Here is a 19,105-nt window from a genome sequence, read left to right as displayed (position 1 = left end):
TTTAGGGACTTATGTCCCTACAAGCCACTAGTAGATAGGCCTATATATATTTGTACTAAAATCTATGTTTTACTTTCCTTAAGCCCGCATATACTTAAAAAAATAATAAATCTAATAGCCGATTTTACATTAAATTTGTTGATGAATAATCGTCCGGTCTCTGAGACCAGATGTTTCTATTTACGCAAGTGTCAACCATGTTTCGGTTAAAGTGTTAAATAACTGAATTAGTCTATTTAGCATCAAAATAACCAATTGATTCGGTTATTTTCATTTGGTGATTCCCGCCACTAATATAACCTTTAGATGGGATGTTTACTTCACTATACAAAAGTTAATGCTATTTCTCTATATATCTACTGATAAATCTCCAGGTGACAGTACTAATCTCTCTTCTCACAAGTGGAGATGCAGATGAGGACATCCATCTTTCTACTGACACACTGCATATCTCTGGTGCTGAGTGAATTTCAAGGTCTTGATCAAAAAGCTGTGCATACATTTATATGCCCAGAAGAACATCAGTCGCTTACGGATAATGTGCTGAATTTTCACAAGAGGTATATTGACATCACATAGCAATAAATATATTAAGATACTTTTAAACCAATGACAACACGGCAGCCAGTGACAAGTGCGATGGTTTGTGTTTGTTACTAAGACCTTGATTTTTATATGAGATCATCAATTTAGTTAGATACCTCTGATAAGCAACAGCAATGCCCAAGTAAAAAGCTTACAAACGATAGGTGGGTCAAACTTTCAATGGATGACTTACATATTATACCTACTTGCTACTTTGCTAACGAAAGGGATACTTTTATTTTTCTGTTTTCATAGAAGTAAGTCACGTATCAAAATATAGTCACTGCCTAAGTTTTATTTTTTAGTGTATAAAACACAGATAGTGTTTTTTTTAACAGGATTCTCATAAAAAACATCAAATCCGATTTTCTTAAAAAGCAGGTTTGATTTAAATTAGTATGACATGGTCCTTAATTATAAACACAATAGTCCAACCCCCCCCCCCCCCATTGCTGTAAAAATTACGGTTCAAAAGTGATTTCAACTTTTGTGATTTTCCCTATAAAATATCATAATAGTACCCCCACCACTCACCCATGGTACTATACTTATTATACTTATTAGGCGGTGGACAAGCTAATGGGAGAAAGTATATGTGTCAGATTGCTGATTCCATTTATTTTATTATTCTTTCAGTAGGCTATATTAGTTTTGTTACTTATACCGTTATAGGAGAGTAACTTCAATTGCATTTACTTAAACATGCCACTGATACATTGCCCATAATAACACAATAAAACTCGAACATACTCTTTTTATAAACTTGCTACCTGCAACATGTACACATACCTGTATATGGAACATGTACTATGTTGAAATTGGATATGAATGCTGTAAAAGCTGGTTCACAATAGTTTTTAGTCTTATTATTCTTAAACTCTTTTTATAGGGATCAGAGAGCAGCAAAGCCTGATGACCTAAAGACAACAATAACAGAAACAGCAAAGTCTTCGCTGCAAACTAATACCACCTACAAGGTTGTCTGCTACTATTTCAGCTCCGCTCAGTATAGGTCAGACAAAAATCCTTCTTAGACATTTATAAATTAGAGTTTACAAATTTATAAATTAGGCCTAATGGTTATACAATTTTATCTTAATAAATTATTATGATATTCACATTAATTGAGATTTCGATGAAGTTTTAACATTCCCACAATCTAAGTTTTATGAACAACTAATAATTCAATTTGTTTGCCAGAGCGGGGATTGGCCAGTTTACACCAAGTGACATAGATCCTCAACTATGTACACATGTTGTCTATGGCCATGCCTTCCTGGATCCTGACCTTCTCATTATCAAACCTAGTGACAAGTGGACTGATATCGACAATGGTAACAAGATAATTAATTTATTCAGCATTGCCTCCAGGATTGATTTAAGACAATATAAAATAGGTTACGTACCTTTACGTCGTCAATCCTAGGTTAGTCTTTTTAGCAGCGACTAGTTTCGAAACTAACGTTTCATTTTCAAGCCTTGTCAAACATAAAATTACTTGAACATAATGTCGTCGTCAAAGTACACAAATATAACATTTAACACGCACAAATACATTAAGATACAGAAAGACGCGCGGCCGGCCATTACACGCACGACGGACGAGGGTAGTTGAGTCGTGTCCGTCGTGCGTGTAATGGCCGGCCGCGCGTCTTTCTGTATCTTAATGTATTTGTGCGTGTTAAATGTTATATTTGTGTACTTTGACGACGACATTATGTTCAAGTAATTTTATGTTTGACAAGGCTTGAAAATGAAACGTTAGTTTCGAAACTAGTCGCTGCTAAAAAGACTAACCTAGGATTGACGACGTAAAGGTACGTAACCTATTTTATATTGAGATAATTAATGTTTAAATCAAGTGTACTAAAAACAAACCGTAACATGATTAGTGTGTATTTGGCAGAGGTCTAACTTGACCTGGAAGTATACAGCTCTTAATGTTATACTAGCGAACCTGGCACACGTACTTTAATACTTTTACTTTTTAATACTTTTCAATGAAATGGCGACCATGACAAAGTAGGTATTTTAAGCCAAGTATGAATGGAGATGAGTGTAGGATGAGTGGCGCGATCCTGTAGTCTTGTTAGTAACTATAAGGCCGACTTATTCCTTAGACACAGTAATCGTGCACAATCTAGACAGGAGAAGAAGGATTTGTATTGATCTTTTTATTTGGCGTTTTCTGGTTTCTTTGTTTTGTTGTTAAAGGTGGAGATGGTAAATGTCCTAATTGAGTTTGCAGTTTACAGCAAGTTTTTGCAGTTATTTTTAAGTCAGTAAAAGATTCTCTTTTTATTAATCGATGATTACCTAAATGATAAACCAAAGCCCCTCGTTCCCACCACCATCCCTAGCATAAGTCTGGGACTTCTTTGCCAGGCCGATTTCCAGTGAAAAATCTTCTTTCTTCTTAGGCTTTGGCCACTTTCAATCCTTCTCCAGACACAATAAGTGTCCAAAACCCTAACAGAATGGCTCCCTTCTCGCTACTATCCTGAGCGATAGGGATCATGGGGATTTGCTCTAACTTTTCCTCTCCCCTTCATGGGGAGGTTTTCATTCCTTTTCTTTCTGTGTTTTTGTTAGTTTATTTATTCAATTTAAAAGCCTATATGTATCCTTGGTTCTTCCTATTTCCCTAGCTACTTTACTAAACGTCTCAATTGTTTCCTTGTCTTTTATTTCCTCGTCTCTAGACAATTTCTATCCAAGACTTCTTCCTGTTCTCTCCTATTTGCCTTCTGAAATAACAATTTCTTCAATACGTGACTCGTGGTCTCTTTTCTTTTGCCCAGCTGCATACTTTCTCTTCCACCAAGTTAAATCTCCACATATTGGCCTTGAAATGTTCCAAGTTCTGTGAAAAACTGCATTCAATAATGGCCCATTGTGATGATTTTAATTGAGCGAAGCTCTTATACATCGACTCTTATGCATTTCGTAATACGCAAACTCCTCCTAGACGGCTGAATCAATCGTTTTCAAATTTTGCATGGTGATAAAGACCATATCGGTGAGTGCCAACCTTGAAATGTTCCAAGTCCTGTGAAAAACTGCATTCAATAATGGCCCATTGTGATGATTTTAATTGAGCGAAGCTCTTATACATCGACTCTTATGCATTTCGTAATACGCAAACTCCTCCTAGACGGCTGAATCAATCGTTTTCAAATTTTGCATGGTGATAAAGACCATATCGGTGAGTGAGATCTATATAGCGTTAAAAAAGTATCTCAGGAATCCGCCCCACTGGGTCTCAAAGTTTCAATGTAATCCTTATGGAAGCAGTATTTGATACATAAACAAAGACATATGATCAGCTGTTGACTTTTGAATGCAGTAGATAAATAAATAGCTGATAGCATAACGGTATGGATCCAAAATATAATCAAATGACGACACTAGCTTGAGGTCTGTGACGCATGAAGTGGTGAACGAAGTAGTAAAGGCGAGCAGTCTGGAGTGTGGAAACTGTTTATGACGGTTAGATGAAGGTATCTGTAATCATAAAATGCTATTGGAAGAAAAGGAAACAGGTCCGCGACGTAGGAAGTGGTGAAGGAAGTAGTAAAGGCGAGCTGTTCAGAGTGTGGAATCTGTTTGTGACCATTAGATTAAGGTATTTGCAATCCTATGATGCTATGGGTAGGGAGGGAAACAGGTCCGTGACGTAGGATGTGCTGAAGGAAGTACCTAGTAAAGGCAAGCAGTCCAGACTGTGGGAACTGTTTGTGACCATTAGATTAAGGTACCTGCAATCCTAAAATGCTATGGGAAGGGAGGAAAACAGGTCCGTGACGTAGGAAGTGGTGAAGGAAGTAGTCAAGGCGAGCTGTCCGGAGTGTGGGAACTGTTTATGATGACTAGATTAAGGTATCTGTAATCCTAAAATGCTATTGGAAGGGAAGGAAACAGGTCCGCGACGTAGGAAGTGGTGAAGGAAGTAGTAAAGGCGAGCTGTTCAGGGTGTGGAATCTGTTTGTGACCATTAGATTAAGGAAATTTTATTTTGGCTGTCCAATTTTGACACAGGAACAATATATATAGAGATATTGAATGGGTGGGATTGGCGGGCCTTAAATAATTATTTAAAAGATGCTTGGTCTAAAAGATGGGGGTTAATCCAAGAATTCAATCGCAAACTCCTCCTAGACGGCTGAATCAATCGTTTTCAATTTTGCATGGTGATAAAGACCATATCGGTGAGTGCCAACATCTACATGGCGTTAAAAAAATCTCTCAGGAATCCGCTCCACTAGGTCTCAAAGTTTCAATGTAATCCTTAAGGAAGCAGTATTTGACACATAAACAAAGACATATGATCAGCTGTTGAATTTTGAATGCAGTAGATAAAGAAATAGATGATAGCATTATTCCACAGATATTAGAACAGAAACGGTATGGATCATAAATATAATCAAATGACGACACTAGCTTGAGGTCCGTGACGTAGGAAGTGGTGAAGGAAGTAGTAAAGGTGAGCAGTATGGAGTGTGGAAACTGTTGATGACTATTAGATTTAGGTATCTGCATTCCTAAAATTCTATGGGAAGGGAGGAAAACAGGTCCGCGACGTAGGAAGTGGTAAAGGAAGTAGTCAAGGCGAGCTGGCGAGCTGTCCGGAATGTGGGAACTGTCTATGACGATTAGATTATTTATCTGCAATCCTAAAATGCTATTGGAAGGGAAGGAAACAGGTCCGCGACGTAGGAAGTAGTAAATGTGAGCTGTTCGGGGTATGGGATCTGTTTATTACCATTAGATTAAGGTATTTGCAATCCTATGATGCCATGGGAAGGGAGGGAAACAGGTCCGTAACGTAGGAAGTAGTGAAGGAAGTAGTAAAGGCAAGCAGTCCGGACTGTGGGAACTTTTTGTGACGATTACTAAGGTATCTGCAATCCTAAAATGCTAAGGGAAGGGGGGAAAACAGGTCCGCAACGTAGGAAGTGGTGAACGAAGTAGTAAATGCGAGTTGTCCGGAGTGTGGGAACTGTTTATGTCGATTAGATTAAGGTATCTGCAATCCTAAAATGCTATGGAAAGGGAGGGAAACAGGTCCGCGACGTAGGAAATGGTGAAGGAAGTAGTAAAGGCGAGCTTTTCAGAGTTTGGGAACTGTTTAAGACGATTAGATTAAGGTATCTGCAATCCCAAAATCCTATGGAAAGGGAGGGAAACAGGTCCGTGACGTAGGAAGTGGTGAAGGAAGTAGTAAAGGCGACCTGTCCGGAGTGTGGGAACTGTTTATGACGATTATATTAAGGTATCTGCAATCCTAAAATTCTATGGAAAGGGAGGGAAACAGGTCCGTGACATAGGAAGTGGTGAAGGAAGTAGTAAAGGCGAGTTGTTCGGAGTGTGGGATCTGTTTATGACCAATAGATTAAGGTATTTGCAATCCATCAGTGTTGGGAAGTAGCGCGCTACAAGTAGCGACGCTACAGTAGCGCGCTACTTTTTTTGTAGCGTTAGCTGTAGCTACGCTACTTTTAAGATTTTGTAGCTTTAGCTGTAGCTAGCTACATTTTTAAAGTAGTTGTAGCGGAATTTTAGCTACTTTTCTCGCTACATTAACATTGTTTGAGATAGTGATTTTTATCATAACCTCAACCTTACGTGAAACAACCTCTTTCAAACTGAGATTTTCAAAAAAATTAGGCCTACTTTCTTGGCTTCATACAGCTGGTTGCAGCCGTTTCATTCCCTATTACAACGTTGTGTGGACATGGAGGCCATTAAATGAGTGTTATCCTCATTTTTGGCTCTCATTTCCTTAATTTACTACTCTATGATTACTGTCAGATAAAATAAAATCACTAGATGCAGACGTTTAAACGTTACCGGTGACAAGAGAAGCTATTGAATGCTTGCAAGTGATTGACAGGGAAATTAGTAGTCAATTTAGTTTCTTTATTACATCGATAGTGTTTCAACTTGGGTTTTAATGGAAACCAAAAACCAACACTAAACCTTAAAATAATGAGAAAGCTGGTCTATCAACCTTTGCTTCAGCTGTTGATAATGGTTCATCATCACAAGCCCTTCCTTGGTTAGATTACGAAGATTGTTCAAAGGTTTACTAAATTTACAGAGAGGAAATTACTTGAGATTTAAGATATGCCTAGACTACATGATAATTGTAACAAAAAAATCCCCATATAACATGAAACTTACATTGAAAAAATAGCATAGTTTGCTCCTGCTAACAGCTCTTGTATAGGACTATTCCTAGGCTATGCTATGGTTTAAGAAGAATGCCAAGTTCCAAGTTCAATTATTATGAATATATCTGTTTAGTCCTTGCAAGAACAAGCCTACTATAGCCAACTTGTTACATAGCCAAGTAGGCCTACATGTTATTTTCAAATTTGTTACTTTACAAATTTCAACATGTTTAAATTAAAAGCCGATTTCAGTATAAGTTGCTGAATACTGTTTTCTGTACCAACTAGGTTGAAGCACAATTTGCCCTATGCATAATGACAATAAAGGACGATTTCTTGACATTGAAAAGTGTTATTCATAGAACGAGTAACTGATCACTATGGTTAAAAGTTATAGCAATGTCGTTTTTAACATTAAAATAAAAGAAAGGCAATAAACTCCAATTTCAGTAGGCTAGGCTCTGTAACACAAAAAATATTTTTAAATAATCGTTTTACAGTTTTATTGGTCTTAATTGTTGATATAAGACATCTATAAATGAATCTATATTTAAGAAATAAAATGAGCTTTTAAAATATAGTTTGGTTGTGTGTCCTTTGAACTTAATGAAATTTACATAAGTTGCTTAAAAATAATGCAATAAGTTATTTAAAAATTAGTAGGTACTTAATATGATGGGACACCCAATTATTTGTTTCTGTTGTTGTAATGTTCGGTTTATAATGCCAACAAATTAAATACACTCTAGGAATAATTTGTTTTCCAAGTAATGTTAGTTAATGTGACATTTTTTGTTTAAATGTTTGTTCAATAAAAATGAAGTTGAAATTAATTTTACATTTACCTAATGTGCATGGAATAAAAATTAACGTCTTTGGAAAAGTAGCTAAAATTGTAGCTGTAACTACATTTCATTGTAGCTGTAGTTGTAGCTAACTACTTTTTCGGAACTGTAGCTGTAGCTGTAGCTAAGCTACTTTTTAGGAAATGTAGCAGTAGTTGTAGCTAGCTACATTTTAAAAGTAGCTTCCCCAACACTGCCAATAGTGCTAAGGAAAGGGAGGGAAACAGGTCCGAGACATAGGTATTGGTGAAGGAAGTAGTAAAGGTGAGCTGTCCGGAGTGTGGGAACTGTTTATGACGATTAGATTAAGGTATCTACAATCTTAAAATTCTATGAGAAGAGAGGGAAAAAGGTCCGCCACGTAAGAAGAGGTGAAGGAAATAGTAAGGTGAGCAGTGTGGAATGTGGGAACTGGAAACCGTTTGTAGCAGTTGGTTAATGTATCTGCAATGCTGAAACGCTATGAGAAGGGATGAAAGCATGCCCACGACATAGAAATGGTGAAAGAAGTAGTAAAGGCTAGCAGTGCGGAGTGTGGGCAATGTTTGTGGCAATTAGATTAACGTATCTAAAATACTAAAATGCTATGGAAAGTGATGAAAACAGGTCCACGATGTAGGAAGTGGCTTAGGAAGTAGTAAAGTAGTGTGAGAACCGTCTGTGGCAGTTAGATTAATGTATCTTCAATCCTAAAATGTTATGAGAAGGGAAGGAAACAGGCCCCACGATGTAGGAAGTGGTGAAGTAGTAAAGGCTGGCAGTGCAGAGTGGGGGAACCGTTTGGGCAGTTAGATAAATGTATCCAATACTTAAATGCTATGAGAAGGGAAGGAAACAGGTCCATGACGTAGGAAATGGTGAAGGAAGTAGTAAGGCTTGCAGTGCAGAGTGGGAGAACTGTCTTTGGCAATTGCATTAATGTACCTGTAATCCTAAAATGCTATTGGAAGAGGGGGAAACAGGTCCACGACGTAGGGGGTGGTGAAGGAAGTAGTAAAGGTGAGCAGTGTTGAGTGTGGGAATGGATTAATGTATCTGCAATGCTAAAATGCTATGGGAAGACCCTGTAGACTGTAGGTTAAAATGATTACGAAGCACGAATCGATACATATTTCGATACATGCAATCGTTTACAATATAAATTTACAACTGAGTTGACAACAGCTGATTTTTACTCCATAGAGGCTAAAAACTATTTTTACTCCCTAAAGAGTAAAATGCTACTTTAGACCCGCAACACATGCATTAATTAAAAACGACCGATTTTACTGCAGTATGACAAAAACAATATAATATGAACCCTTGATGACTCCCTCAATTTTGTGGATGCCCTTACAAACGCCCCCTAGTATCCTTGATATTACACTCAGATCAGCTGTCTTGGTTATTATACAAATTTAACTTGTTTATTTGTGCTATTCTGTAATGTTGGTTTTTACTCAAATAAAGCCTTAGAATTTGTAAAAGGTGAAAATATTAAAACCACAACTTCTAGACATCAATCCGGATTCTCCAACAGCAAAAGAAAATTTCTCACTGGATTAAAACTTTCCGAAACTATGTTGACATTGCAAGTTTTAAATGAAGATTTTTGGAAAGTACTAATTTTTCAATGAATGCTGTGTCTTATAAGACATTTGAATTCATTGAAGAACATTCAACATACAAAGAAGCTATCAATACATTAAAAGATATATTTTGCTTATCTCCTAACTAATTTTGCAAGACACAAATTAGCTACAAGAAAACAGAATTTAAATGAAAACCCTCAACAATATGTCCAAGCTTTGAAATCATTAAGTAAAGACTGTGAATTCAAATCTGTAACCTAAAAATAAACCCGATGTGACTATATACGAGATGCATTCATAAACAATTTACTATCTGCTGACATTTGACAACGGCTCTTGGAAAACAAACAATTAGAACTTAAAGATACTACTGTATTAATCAATCTCTAGCTCTAGAAATGGCTCAGAATAATGCAGAAGTTTACGATAAATACAGAAATCATACTTTTAGTGAAGTACTAAATGCAATTCTTGAGGCAAGTCAACGTATCAAGCAGGAAGAAAATGTAATTCAGTCAGAAAGTTCACAAATGTAAGCTGCTGCACAGTCTAGGTGTTTCTTCTGTGACCATCAGCGTCATCCCCGTTCTGTATGTCCAGCAAAAGATGTCACCTGCCATTGTTGTGGTAAAAAATGTCACTTCTCAATGGTATGTAAATCCAAAGCTGTCAACAGAGGTTTTAGTCAAAACAATAAAGTGTCTGCTTTTTCCGATTCGTCTGAAAATAGGCCTACCACATCTAATATTACTGCCCCCGGACCTGCTTGCTTGTCAAAAGCTGTCGTGTCAGCCAGAGTAAATGGTAGACATGCTAACTCCTTAATTGATACTGGTAGTTCTGATAGCTACATAAATTAGGATTTTGTTTTAAAACTCGGGATTAAAGTAATACCTGGAAGTGGTCAGGTTTCTATGGCTAATTAACGAAATAATATCAACGTGTAATGTGTCTCATTACACCCGTTTTATAGATCATGGTATTTAGATTATTTGCACTCGAGCCTAAAACGGCAGTTGAGGTTCGGGACATTGATGGTGTGTCGACAAAGAGTGAGGTAGTTGAGGCCCTAAAGGAGGCAGTCCCCGAGCTTGCCGAAAGATTGGCTGTTCTTAGGGTGTGGCTCACAAAACCTAATAGATGCCAGGAGCGGATGGCGGTCGCCGAAGTGGCAGACACGCACGCTAGTAAGGAGTTGACACTCCAGCATTTGAGGGTCGGTTGGGTCAACTGCAGGCTCGTGGACGTAACCAGGTGTTTTAGGTGCCTCGGTTTGGGTCATTCCTCCCGAAACTGCAAGAGGCCCAACCGAGGCAAGCACTGCCTCCGGTGCGGAGGAGTGGGTCATGCTTGTAGGGACTGCCAAGTCGAGTCTTGCTTTCTTTGTATGGAAAATGGGCTCGCGGACAAAAACACAAAACATATAGCTGGGTCTGGGCAGTGCAGTGCTTTTAAAACTGTGCTCCAGCAAGCAAAAGCCCACCCCTGAAAATAAGAATACTCCAATGTAATCTTGGGCGATCCAGGACAGCTGACACGCTTCTCAGTCATCTTGCCCTTGAACACGGTGTTGACGCGCTCTTAGTCAGCGAACAGTACCAGTACCGGAATAACGTCCTACCCTTTTGGTTCCCCGATAGTCTTCCCAGTACGCTGCTTTCTGGGCGCGTAATACAGCTCAAGTGCAAGTGCGGGGTCATGGAAAGGGTCGTGGATTTGTTTGGGTTTGCTGCAAGGACGTGACCTACTACAGTGTCTACCTCACCCCTAACGAGGCTATCTGTGACTATAGACCGCTTGGAAGAGAGCGTACACGACACAACAGGGTATGTAGTCGTGGCTAGTGATGTCAATGCTAGGGCTGTCGAGTGGGAAATGACCCTCACTAATTCCCAGGGGAAGTACATCCTGAACTTTGCTGCCAGGGCCAGGCTCGTTGTCATCAGCAAGGGCAACACGCCAATTTCCTCAAGATCCAGCTGTGCCATTGTGTGTATGGTTTGATGTTTAATAACACCAGAATGTGCTGCTATTATTATTATTATTATCATTATCAATTGAGATGGGGGTGCTATCTAGGTGCACATTTTAACCCAAAAAAGTGAAGAATAATCAAAGGTAGAATAGAATAAGATAATCTTTTGTAGCTTTGTTACTGACTAAGCGATTCGTAATAATGTGGGTGAGGTTGTCAACGATCCGTCAGAGGTGTGTAATATCTTCAATAATTATTTTCTCAATATCGGTGATAAATGCGATAATGCTTCGACAGTTTTCAGCTCCTCGGTAGCAAACACTTCGCCTTTGAATTCTTTCTTCTTGTCACCTACAACCCCCAAAGAGGTGGCCGAATCAGTTCACAGAATGAGAACAAAGTATTCTGCTGGTTTAACCGGAATATCATCTGCCTTGATGAAAAAAGTTGCCCAAGAGCTAGCTGAGCCTCTTTGTGATTTGATTAATCACTCATTTTCGATTGGGACATTCCCTGATTGTTTGAAACTGGCTATGGTTACCCCCCTGCATAAAAAAGGATGCAAACTAGACTGCTCAAATTACAGGCCGATTTCAATCATTTCTTCCTTCTCCAAAGTTATAGAAAAAATTGTATTAAATAGGATTTGGAGTTTCTTGCAGCGCAACAAGTTAATGTTTCAACATCAATATGGGTTTACCCGAGGGAAGAGTACAGTTGATGTTTACTATGTTACTATGTTACTATGTTTTGTGTCGTACAAAACATTGTTGATACTGTCGACTCGGGCAACCGCTCCAGTGGCTTGTTCTTTGATCTAACTAAAGCATTTGATTTGGTAGACCATAGTCTTCTGCTAAATAAAATGTTCAATATGGGGATTAGAGGTATTGCACTTCAGTGGTTTCAGTCATATCTAGTTGAAAGGGTGCAATTCGTCAAGGTAAATTCCGTTGATAAGTCAAATAACATATGCAATAGGGTTTCCAAAAAAGGAACTGTCAATAAGGGCGTGCCACAAGGCCCTGTCCTTTTTTGTTATTTATCAACGATATTTGGCAGGGCTTGTCTGTTCCAAACTTGTGCCTCTATGCTGATGACACGTCATTAACGTTTTCTAGCCCATCAAGAAACCGCCTAGAACTTGATACGTTCTTAGAGGGGAATGCACTTGTTAATTGGCTTGAGCAAAATAGACTACAAGGAAATAATATCTTGAAAACTACCCTTATTGAATTATCTATCAACTGTAATTCAAATAGCAGTTTGCTCAGTATTTATTTGGGTGATATACCTGTGTTTTCAGAACACTCCGTTAAGTTCCTTGGTCTAATCATTGATCGCAATTTGACGTTTCATGATCATATAGATCACGTATGTAATAAACTGAGTCAGGGTATTTCTGTGCTCCGGAAACTGGTTCGCTTTGCATCGATATACTCATGACCACTTATTATGGTATTATATATCCATTTATATCCTATGGGGTTTCAATTTGGGGCTCTGAGAGCACCAGATCCAAGTCAGTGTTTGGGCTTCAGAAGAAAGCTATAAGATTAATTTTTCAGGTTTCATCCAGAACCTCATGTACTAAACTTTTCTCGTCCAACAAACTTTTAACCTTCCCATCAATTTATATTTTTGAAACTTTATCATTTTTGCATAAAAACTACCATCTTTTTCGTCAATTTCTTCCATCTCACACTTATGGAACAAGAAGTAAGCCCAGATGCATTATGAATATCCCGCCACACTCCACCACATTTTTTCAGCATCATTTAAAATATTCAGCAATAGTTCTTTTCAACAATCTCCCACCAAGTTTAAGATCCGTTCAAGATTATGTAGTATTTAGGAGGAGGTTGAAATGTTTGTTAATTGAAAAAATGTATTACTCAGTAAATGCCTTTTAACTGATAAGTTTGAAAATGTATAATTAGTTTTTAGAGGGATTGTTTTATTTGGTTGCCATTTTGTAATTTTGACTTGGCATATACATTGTAACTATGTCCACATGCTTAATAAAGAATTTGAATTTGAAAATTTGAATTTGAATTTAAGATAGCTGTTCCATTTGTTCATATCAGGACCATTATTAAAAGCCCAATGTTTAAAGACAGCTGGGTCAGATTTGGGATCCCGGGATCCCAACCAGTTTTTATACCCAGAAACCGGGATTGCAAAACCTTTATTTATATTTATTTGCTGTGAGTTTGAGAAGTTACAAAGGTTATACTTACTGAAAGTAAATAAAAATAAGTCCAATAACCTTGAAACATATTGTTAATTTAAAGATGATAAATACATATAAAAAATGGTATAAGTTGTGATATATTTTGGATTGGACAATTTAATCCATAATTTATTGACTACACTACTTTTTATTGTCTCAACTAATTTGAGAGAACTTGGACGTAGAAACTTAGGAGAGGTGTCTAAAAAAAGGTCTTGATCTGTAGATGAGCCATAAAAAGGTAACAAGGTCAATTAAATTTCAATTCCCATGTTATTCTTATGGAGAAAATAATTTGAGAGAACGGCTGGGCGTAGAAACTTGGATGAGGTGTATAAAGAAAGGTATTGGTCTCTAGATGATCTATCAAAAGAGAAAATAGGTAACTTCCCTTGGGGCAGTGGCCGTGATCGCGGAAGACGACAATGTTGTCTATTTAAAACCGCAAGAGATATCCTGGGTTTGGTTGCAATCATGGTAGACGATGGTAATGTTTCCGTGACTGCAGGAAGTATTCACAATTTCGGTACGGTCAATGAGGACGATGATAATATTCCCAAGAACCTATGAAGATAAGATATTCAGGTTTTTACCGAGAACTTGGAAGACGATGATGACACCTCGGTGCCTACGGGAGATGCTGTGCGGATTTCAAGTGCAAGCTTATGTGGAATGGAAATGGAAATCCCAGGGATAATTATTTGTCAAATAACTCAGTATCATTCAGTTTCAGGTTGTAAACAAAATAATAGATAACTGTCTTAACAACTTTTAGGACTATACACCAAAGTTACCGACCTCAAAAAAAGGGGATTAAAGGTATCTATCGCCATTGGAGGATGGATGGATTCTGCTGGGGACAAGTACAGCAGACTGGTTCACTCTCCCACCAGCCGACGCAGATTCATTGAACATCTCCTGCACTTCATTTATCAACACAACTTTGATGGGCTGGAACTGGACTGGGAGTTTCCCAAGTGTTGGCAGGTAAGACATAAATCTAAGGCCATTAAATTATTAACAATGTACAGTAGGTATGGACTAAAAAAAAAAAACTTTTTTTAATAACAATTAGATTATTTGTTGTTAAGTCATTTCTACCCCCGGATATTTACCCCCATGAAAAAACGCCTACGTCATTTTGACGTCACGAGGGGCGGGGCTTATACACGTTCAAGAAACAGCCCGCGACTGGAAATCAACCCCCGGACATCTACCCCCAGACATCTACCCCCGGACATATACCCCCGGAAATCTACCCCCGTGGTCAGCTCTGCCGCGTATCGGCCAATATTCATTGTTGTAATTGATTTTATAAATTGCTTTACCTTCTTATATCCAGTAGTAAACATGCGATATGTCGATGTCTGTTGTTCATGTTTGATTAGTTTCTAAGATTTTAGATGCGTACTAAGAAAGGATTTTAAATTATTTTCTCTTAAATACCTAAAATAAGACAATTATTCAAATTCAAAATAATGGCCACATTCAATTTTTTAAGCATAGCCTAATATCTTTTATATATATATACGCCTAAATACCCCCATTGCAGCACATTCGCATATTCAGAGAATGTATAAAGTCTTATTGGAAAATCCTGCCTTAAAACAAAACTTGTCAACTTATAAATAAGTGTTCAAAAGATTCATTCATAAGAATACCATATAGGAAGTGAATAAGCAGGTTTTCTGCCAGTAAAATTTTAAAATGAGGCATTATGTTAGGTAGTATACAGAACAGAATTAGGTGAAACCCGTCGACATTGACGGTTACTTTCAAGGCTTATGCTAATTCATATAACTGCGATAAATAGATTGAAGTAATAAAAATTTTGAACATTTAGTTCTTTAGCTTTTTTGATGAGTAATAAGTGTAAAAGCAATAATGACTATTGCGTTAGTTACAAAATATGGTTGATCATTCAATGAATAAAATATTTCCCATACCACGTCATAAGAGTTATTATTACAATGTTAACTGGTTTCTCTTCTTTTGGAAGAACCTTTAAATAGTATTAAAATCATATTGGTCAATCTTTTGTGATAAACACTTCCGATCCGCGCTCATGCATGCGCCGTTAGCTGTTACTGTATGTGAAAGTTGGTCAACCATTTAAATCACTGTCTGGAAATGAATCAAATGCTTAAGGGTCACACTTTGAAAGTCCTTTATCAACATATAGTTTTAAATACCATTTTGCGGTGGGCTGGATCTTAAGATTTAAAATTACACCTCAATCATAAATATCAGTGAAGTAGTTCGGGTGAAATAGGGCTGTTACAGCTTATTTTATTAGGAAGATAGATAATGTTAAACAAGGCAATGACATATCACATGCTTAATACTAGATATTAGAGGGTAATGATTCACCGAAGAGCCGTTGATTTACATTACATAAAGCAATTAATAAAATCAATTACAACAATGAATATTGGCCGATACGTGGCAGAGCCGACCACGGGGGGTAGATGTCCGGGGGTAGATGTCCGGGGGTAGATTTCCGGGGGTAGATGTCCGGGGGTAGATGTCCGGGGGTAGATTTCCGGTCGCGGGCTGTTTCTCGACCGTTATAACCCCGCCCCTCGTGACGTCAAAATGACGTAGGCGTTTTTTCATGGGGGTAAATATCCGGGGGTAGAAATCCGGCGACCCAAAATGTAGGCTAGAGTTTATAATTTTATAATGCTGAATCAATTTCTAGGAATTAAGGCGTTAAAACTAAATCCTAGTGAGTAACCTAATCATCTCCCTCCTATATCCCTCTCCTCAAAAAAAAGATAAGTGTGTGCAAGTTAAGTATTACTAAGGGGTTATATCCTATTCAGGGCCGTATTTAGAATCGATGAGGCCCCCGACGGCTCTCATCAGTGCAGCCCCTCTATATTCGGATTCTTCAAAAGGTTGGAACCTTAATAAGGGTTGAAACGAGGTATTGCTTCAACTCGATTGTTTTCAACGATCTGTTCGCAAAAAGACTTCGGAAACTAGCTAATAAAATAATAACTCTATAATTATTTTAAAATAATATTATTAGGAGTCTTAGGTCGGGACAAGACATTTTTAATTTCTTTTAGAATGAGTAAACAGCATTGATCTTTGGCATTGGATCAAAATCAGGTAGTTTCAGAAATAATTAATTTAAAACATATTAATTAAAATACTATAATCGGCTTATACAAAATCTGGAATCAGTAAAATCGTGCACATTTGCTTGGTTGCGGAGGGATTGTGAACAGTACGTGTCTATGTTCACGGCAAAATAGTGAACATCATGTGCAATCACAGAGACATCATCCTCGTTTTCTGCAATCCCGGCGAAAACATGAATGTCTCCTGTGTTCTCCGAACACACTAGAATCATGAACATCTCCTGTGGCCACGAAGAAATAGTTAGAATCTTGCACAAGCCCGGGGACGTCATCATCGTCGCCTCCGATCAGGGTGAAATCACGAACGTCTCCTATGGCCGTGAAGTAACTGTTTGTGGGTTGCCCGAGAACGGCGAAACCATGAAAGTATTCTGAGGCCATGGAGAAAAAGGTAACATCTTGCACGAGTGCGGAAACATAATCTTCGTCTCCACCGATCAAGACGAAATAATGAAAGTGTTCTGTGGCCGCGGAGAAATAGTTACCGTCATGCGCGATCATGGAGACGTCATCTTCGTCTCCTTTGATCATTATGAAATCGTGAAGATCCTCCTTGTTTTCGGGGACATGATATTCGACTCCCCCGCGGTCGCGATAAAATCCTAGTTGAATAGGGATCGCGGTTGAATAGTGACAACTCCTACGTTAACGGAGAAATAGTGAAGATCTTTTGCAGTGGCGCTGATTTCATCAACGTCTCCTGCAAAAAAGATTATCGGTGAAATAAATTTATCAAGAAAAAAAATTAGGCCCCAAGTGTGGCCTGCTCTTAGGCCGAGGCCCCTGGCAATCGCCGTATCCGCCATTAGGGAAATACAGCCCTGATCGTATTAAAAAACACCCCTGCCACAACAAACCTGCAGACTAAATTAATTTCCAATTTTTCTCATTGGGTTTTAACTAAATCTTTTCCTAAAAAATATAGATTTATTCCATATTTAAATAAAATTAGGTTAAACAAGTACTTAACCCTCGAGCAGGCGCTTGCGGAGTTTTCATCCACACTTGTTTTTGTTAATATAAATATACAATATATTAACAATATATAATACAATACATACAATACAATATATATACAATATATTATTGTTATATATAATATAAATATGCATAATGGGTGTCGGCAGTCGTGTCCGGCTCTACACTTCACGGACCTCATCCCGGGTATGCCCCTAAGTTATTTTTACCCCCCAATTCCTCCTCATTTGGTTGTCAGTTGCAATTCAGTCACAAGGTGTCAGTTTGCGGATGTTTACTCCGCGTGCGCCCTATCGCGTAAGTCCTTAGCGCAGAGTTTATTTCCTCATGCGCTATTGTCAAACTGCTTGTATATTTTATACATACAAAATTATAAACATGTTTAAATCTATAATTTCATTTATAATTATTATCAAATATATTTTGTTTGCATGTATATGTATAATTGCATTATTGCGGAACAAAACTCTGCATGCGCCCTCTCTCATAACATGACTTTATACTAGAAAATTGCTCAATATGATTATTTGAAATATTACTGATATGAAGTTAAACAAATGATGTTATCAACAGAGAAATTAGGTTTCTCATTAGGTTATTCAACATCTATCTATATATATAAAAGGCAAAGCCCTCACTGACTCACTGACTCACTGACACACTCACTCATCACTAATTCTCCCACTTCCCATTTACCTAGGAGGCTGAAATTTGGTACACTGATTCTTTAGGCATTAAATAGGAAAACTAAGTGGTTTTTATTCTGATCGGACTCTCGGGCTCCGCCCCAGTGGCTCTGGAGTTTCCCATGTTAACCTAATGAGTACTCATATTTAAATAGAATAAATGAATCTTAACAGCTGTTTCAATTAAACAAGTTGGTTCTGTTCTATGATGTTCAATAGCATTAAAGTTACAAGGATTACCAACAGAGTGCAGCACTATTATTTTTTTTTTAATATTTGACAACAGCTAATTTTAAACCAAAAGGTGAGTGAGCAAAGCGAACGAACTTCAACCCGGAGGCGAGTTAGCGTAGTGAACGAACTTCAACCAGGACGTGTGAGCGCAGCGAACGTGCTCCAACCTAAAGGTGAGTGAGCGTAGCGAACGAACTTCAACCAGGACGTGATTGAGCCATGCGAACGAGCTCACATATGATGTTAAACGGGGCAAAGCCCGCGGGTACAGCTAGTTCTATATATAATTCAGTTTTAAAAATCTTTGTACAACTAAATCTAGAGTTCTACTGGACCGATTTTATTAATTAATGGGTCGTTGGAAAGCTTAAGTCGTGTAGATTTGCAAATAATTATGAAAGTTTGTTTTTCTTATGATTTATGGTAATAAATTAAAGAAAATGTGTTTTCCATAAGAAATACTTTGAAAACGGTGTTTTTCACACATTTTATTTGTGCGCGACTTTTAGCTGCCATTTTTGAATATTTCTAAGAAGTGCATGGTATCAATTTGTAGGAAATTTTATTCTCTTTCAGAATATCACCTACCACTTTGGTCGATTTCCTCACCATTTAAAAGTTATTTGCAAAAAACCTAAGCATCTGAATTTATAGTAAATGAGAAAATATTGAGTTT

The 19,105-nt window shown here is 37.8% G+C and overlaps 1 protein-coding gene across 4 annotated transcripts in view; it reads left to right on the top strand.

The window, feature by feature from the left end:
- LOC129002674 (probable chitinase 10) overlaps positions 1-19,105 on the top strand; it is a 95,041-nt gene that overhangs the window by 14,676 nt on the left and 61,260 nt on the right. For all 4 annotated transcript variants that reach the window (XM_054430943.1, XM_054430701.1, XM_054430864.1 and 1 more), the window contains exons 2-5: positions 375-560; positions 1,475-1,597; positions 1,786-1,919; positions 14,158-14,369. In XM_054430943.1, the coding sequence (XP_054286918.1) occupies positions 409-560; positions 1,475-1,597; positions 1,786-1,919; positions 14,158-14,369 (621 nt within the window). In that variant the 5' untranslated portion in view covers positions 375-408. The remainder of the gene's footprint in view (positions 1-374; positions 561-1,474; positions 1,598-1,785; positions 1,920-14,157; positions 14,370-19,105) is intronic.

This window comes from Macrosteles quadrilineatus, unplaced genomic scaffold (genome assembly GCF_028750875.1).
Source record: "Macrosteles quadrilineatus isolate MER2022 unplaced genomic scaffold, UCM_ALF_1.0 Scaffold_1__1_contigs__length_201487025, whole genome shotgun sequence".
Lineage (NCBI taxonomy): Eukaryota > Metazoa > Arthropoda > Insecta > Hemiptera > Cicadellidae > Macrosteles > Macrosteles quadrilineatus.
The sequence above is the reverse complement of the archived record's forward strand: the minus strand, read 5'-3'. Positions and strand labels throughout refer to the sequence as shown.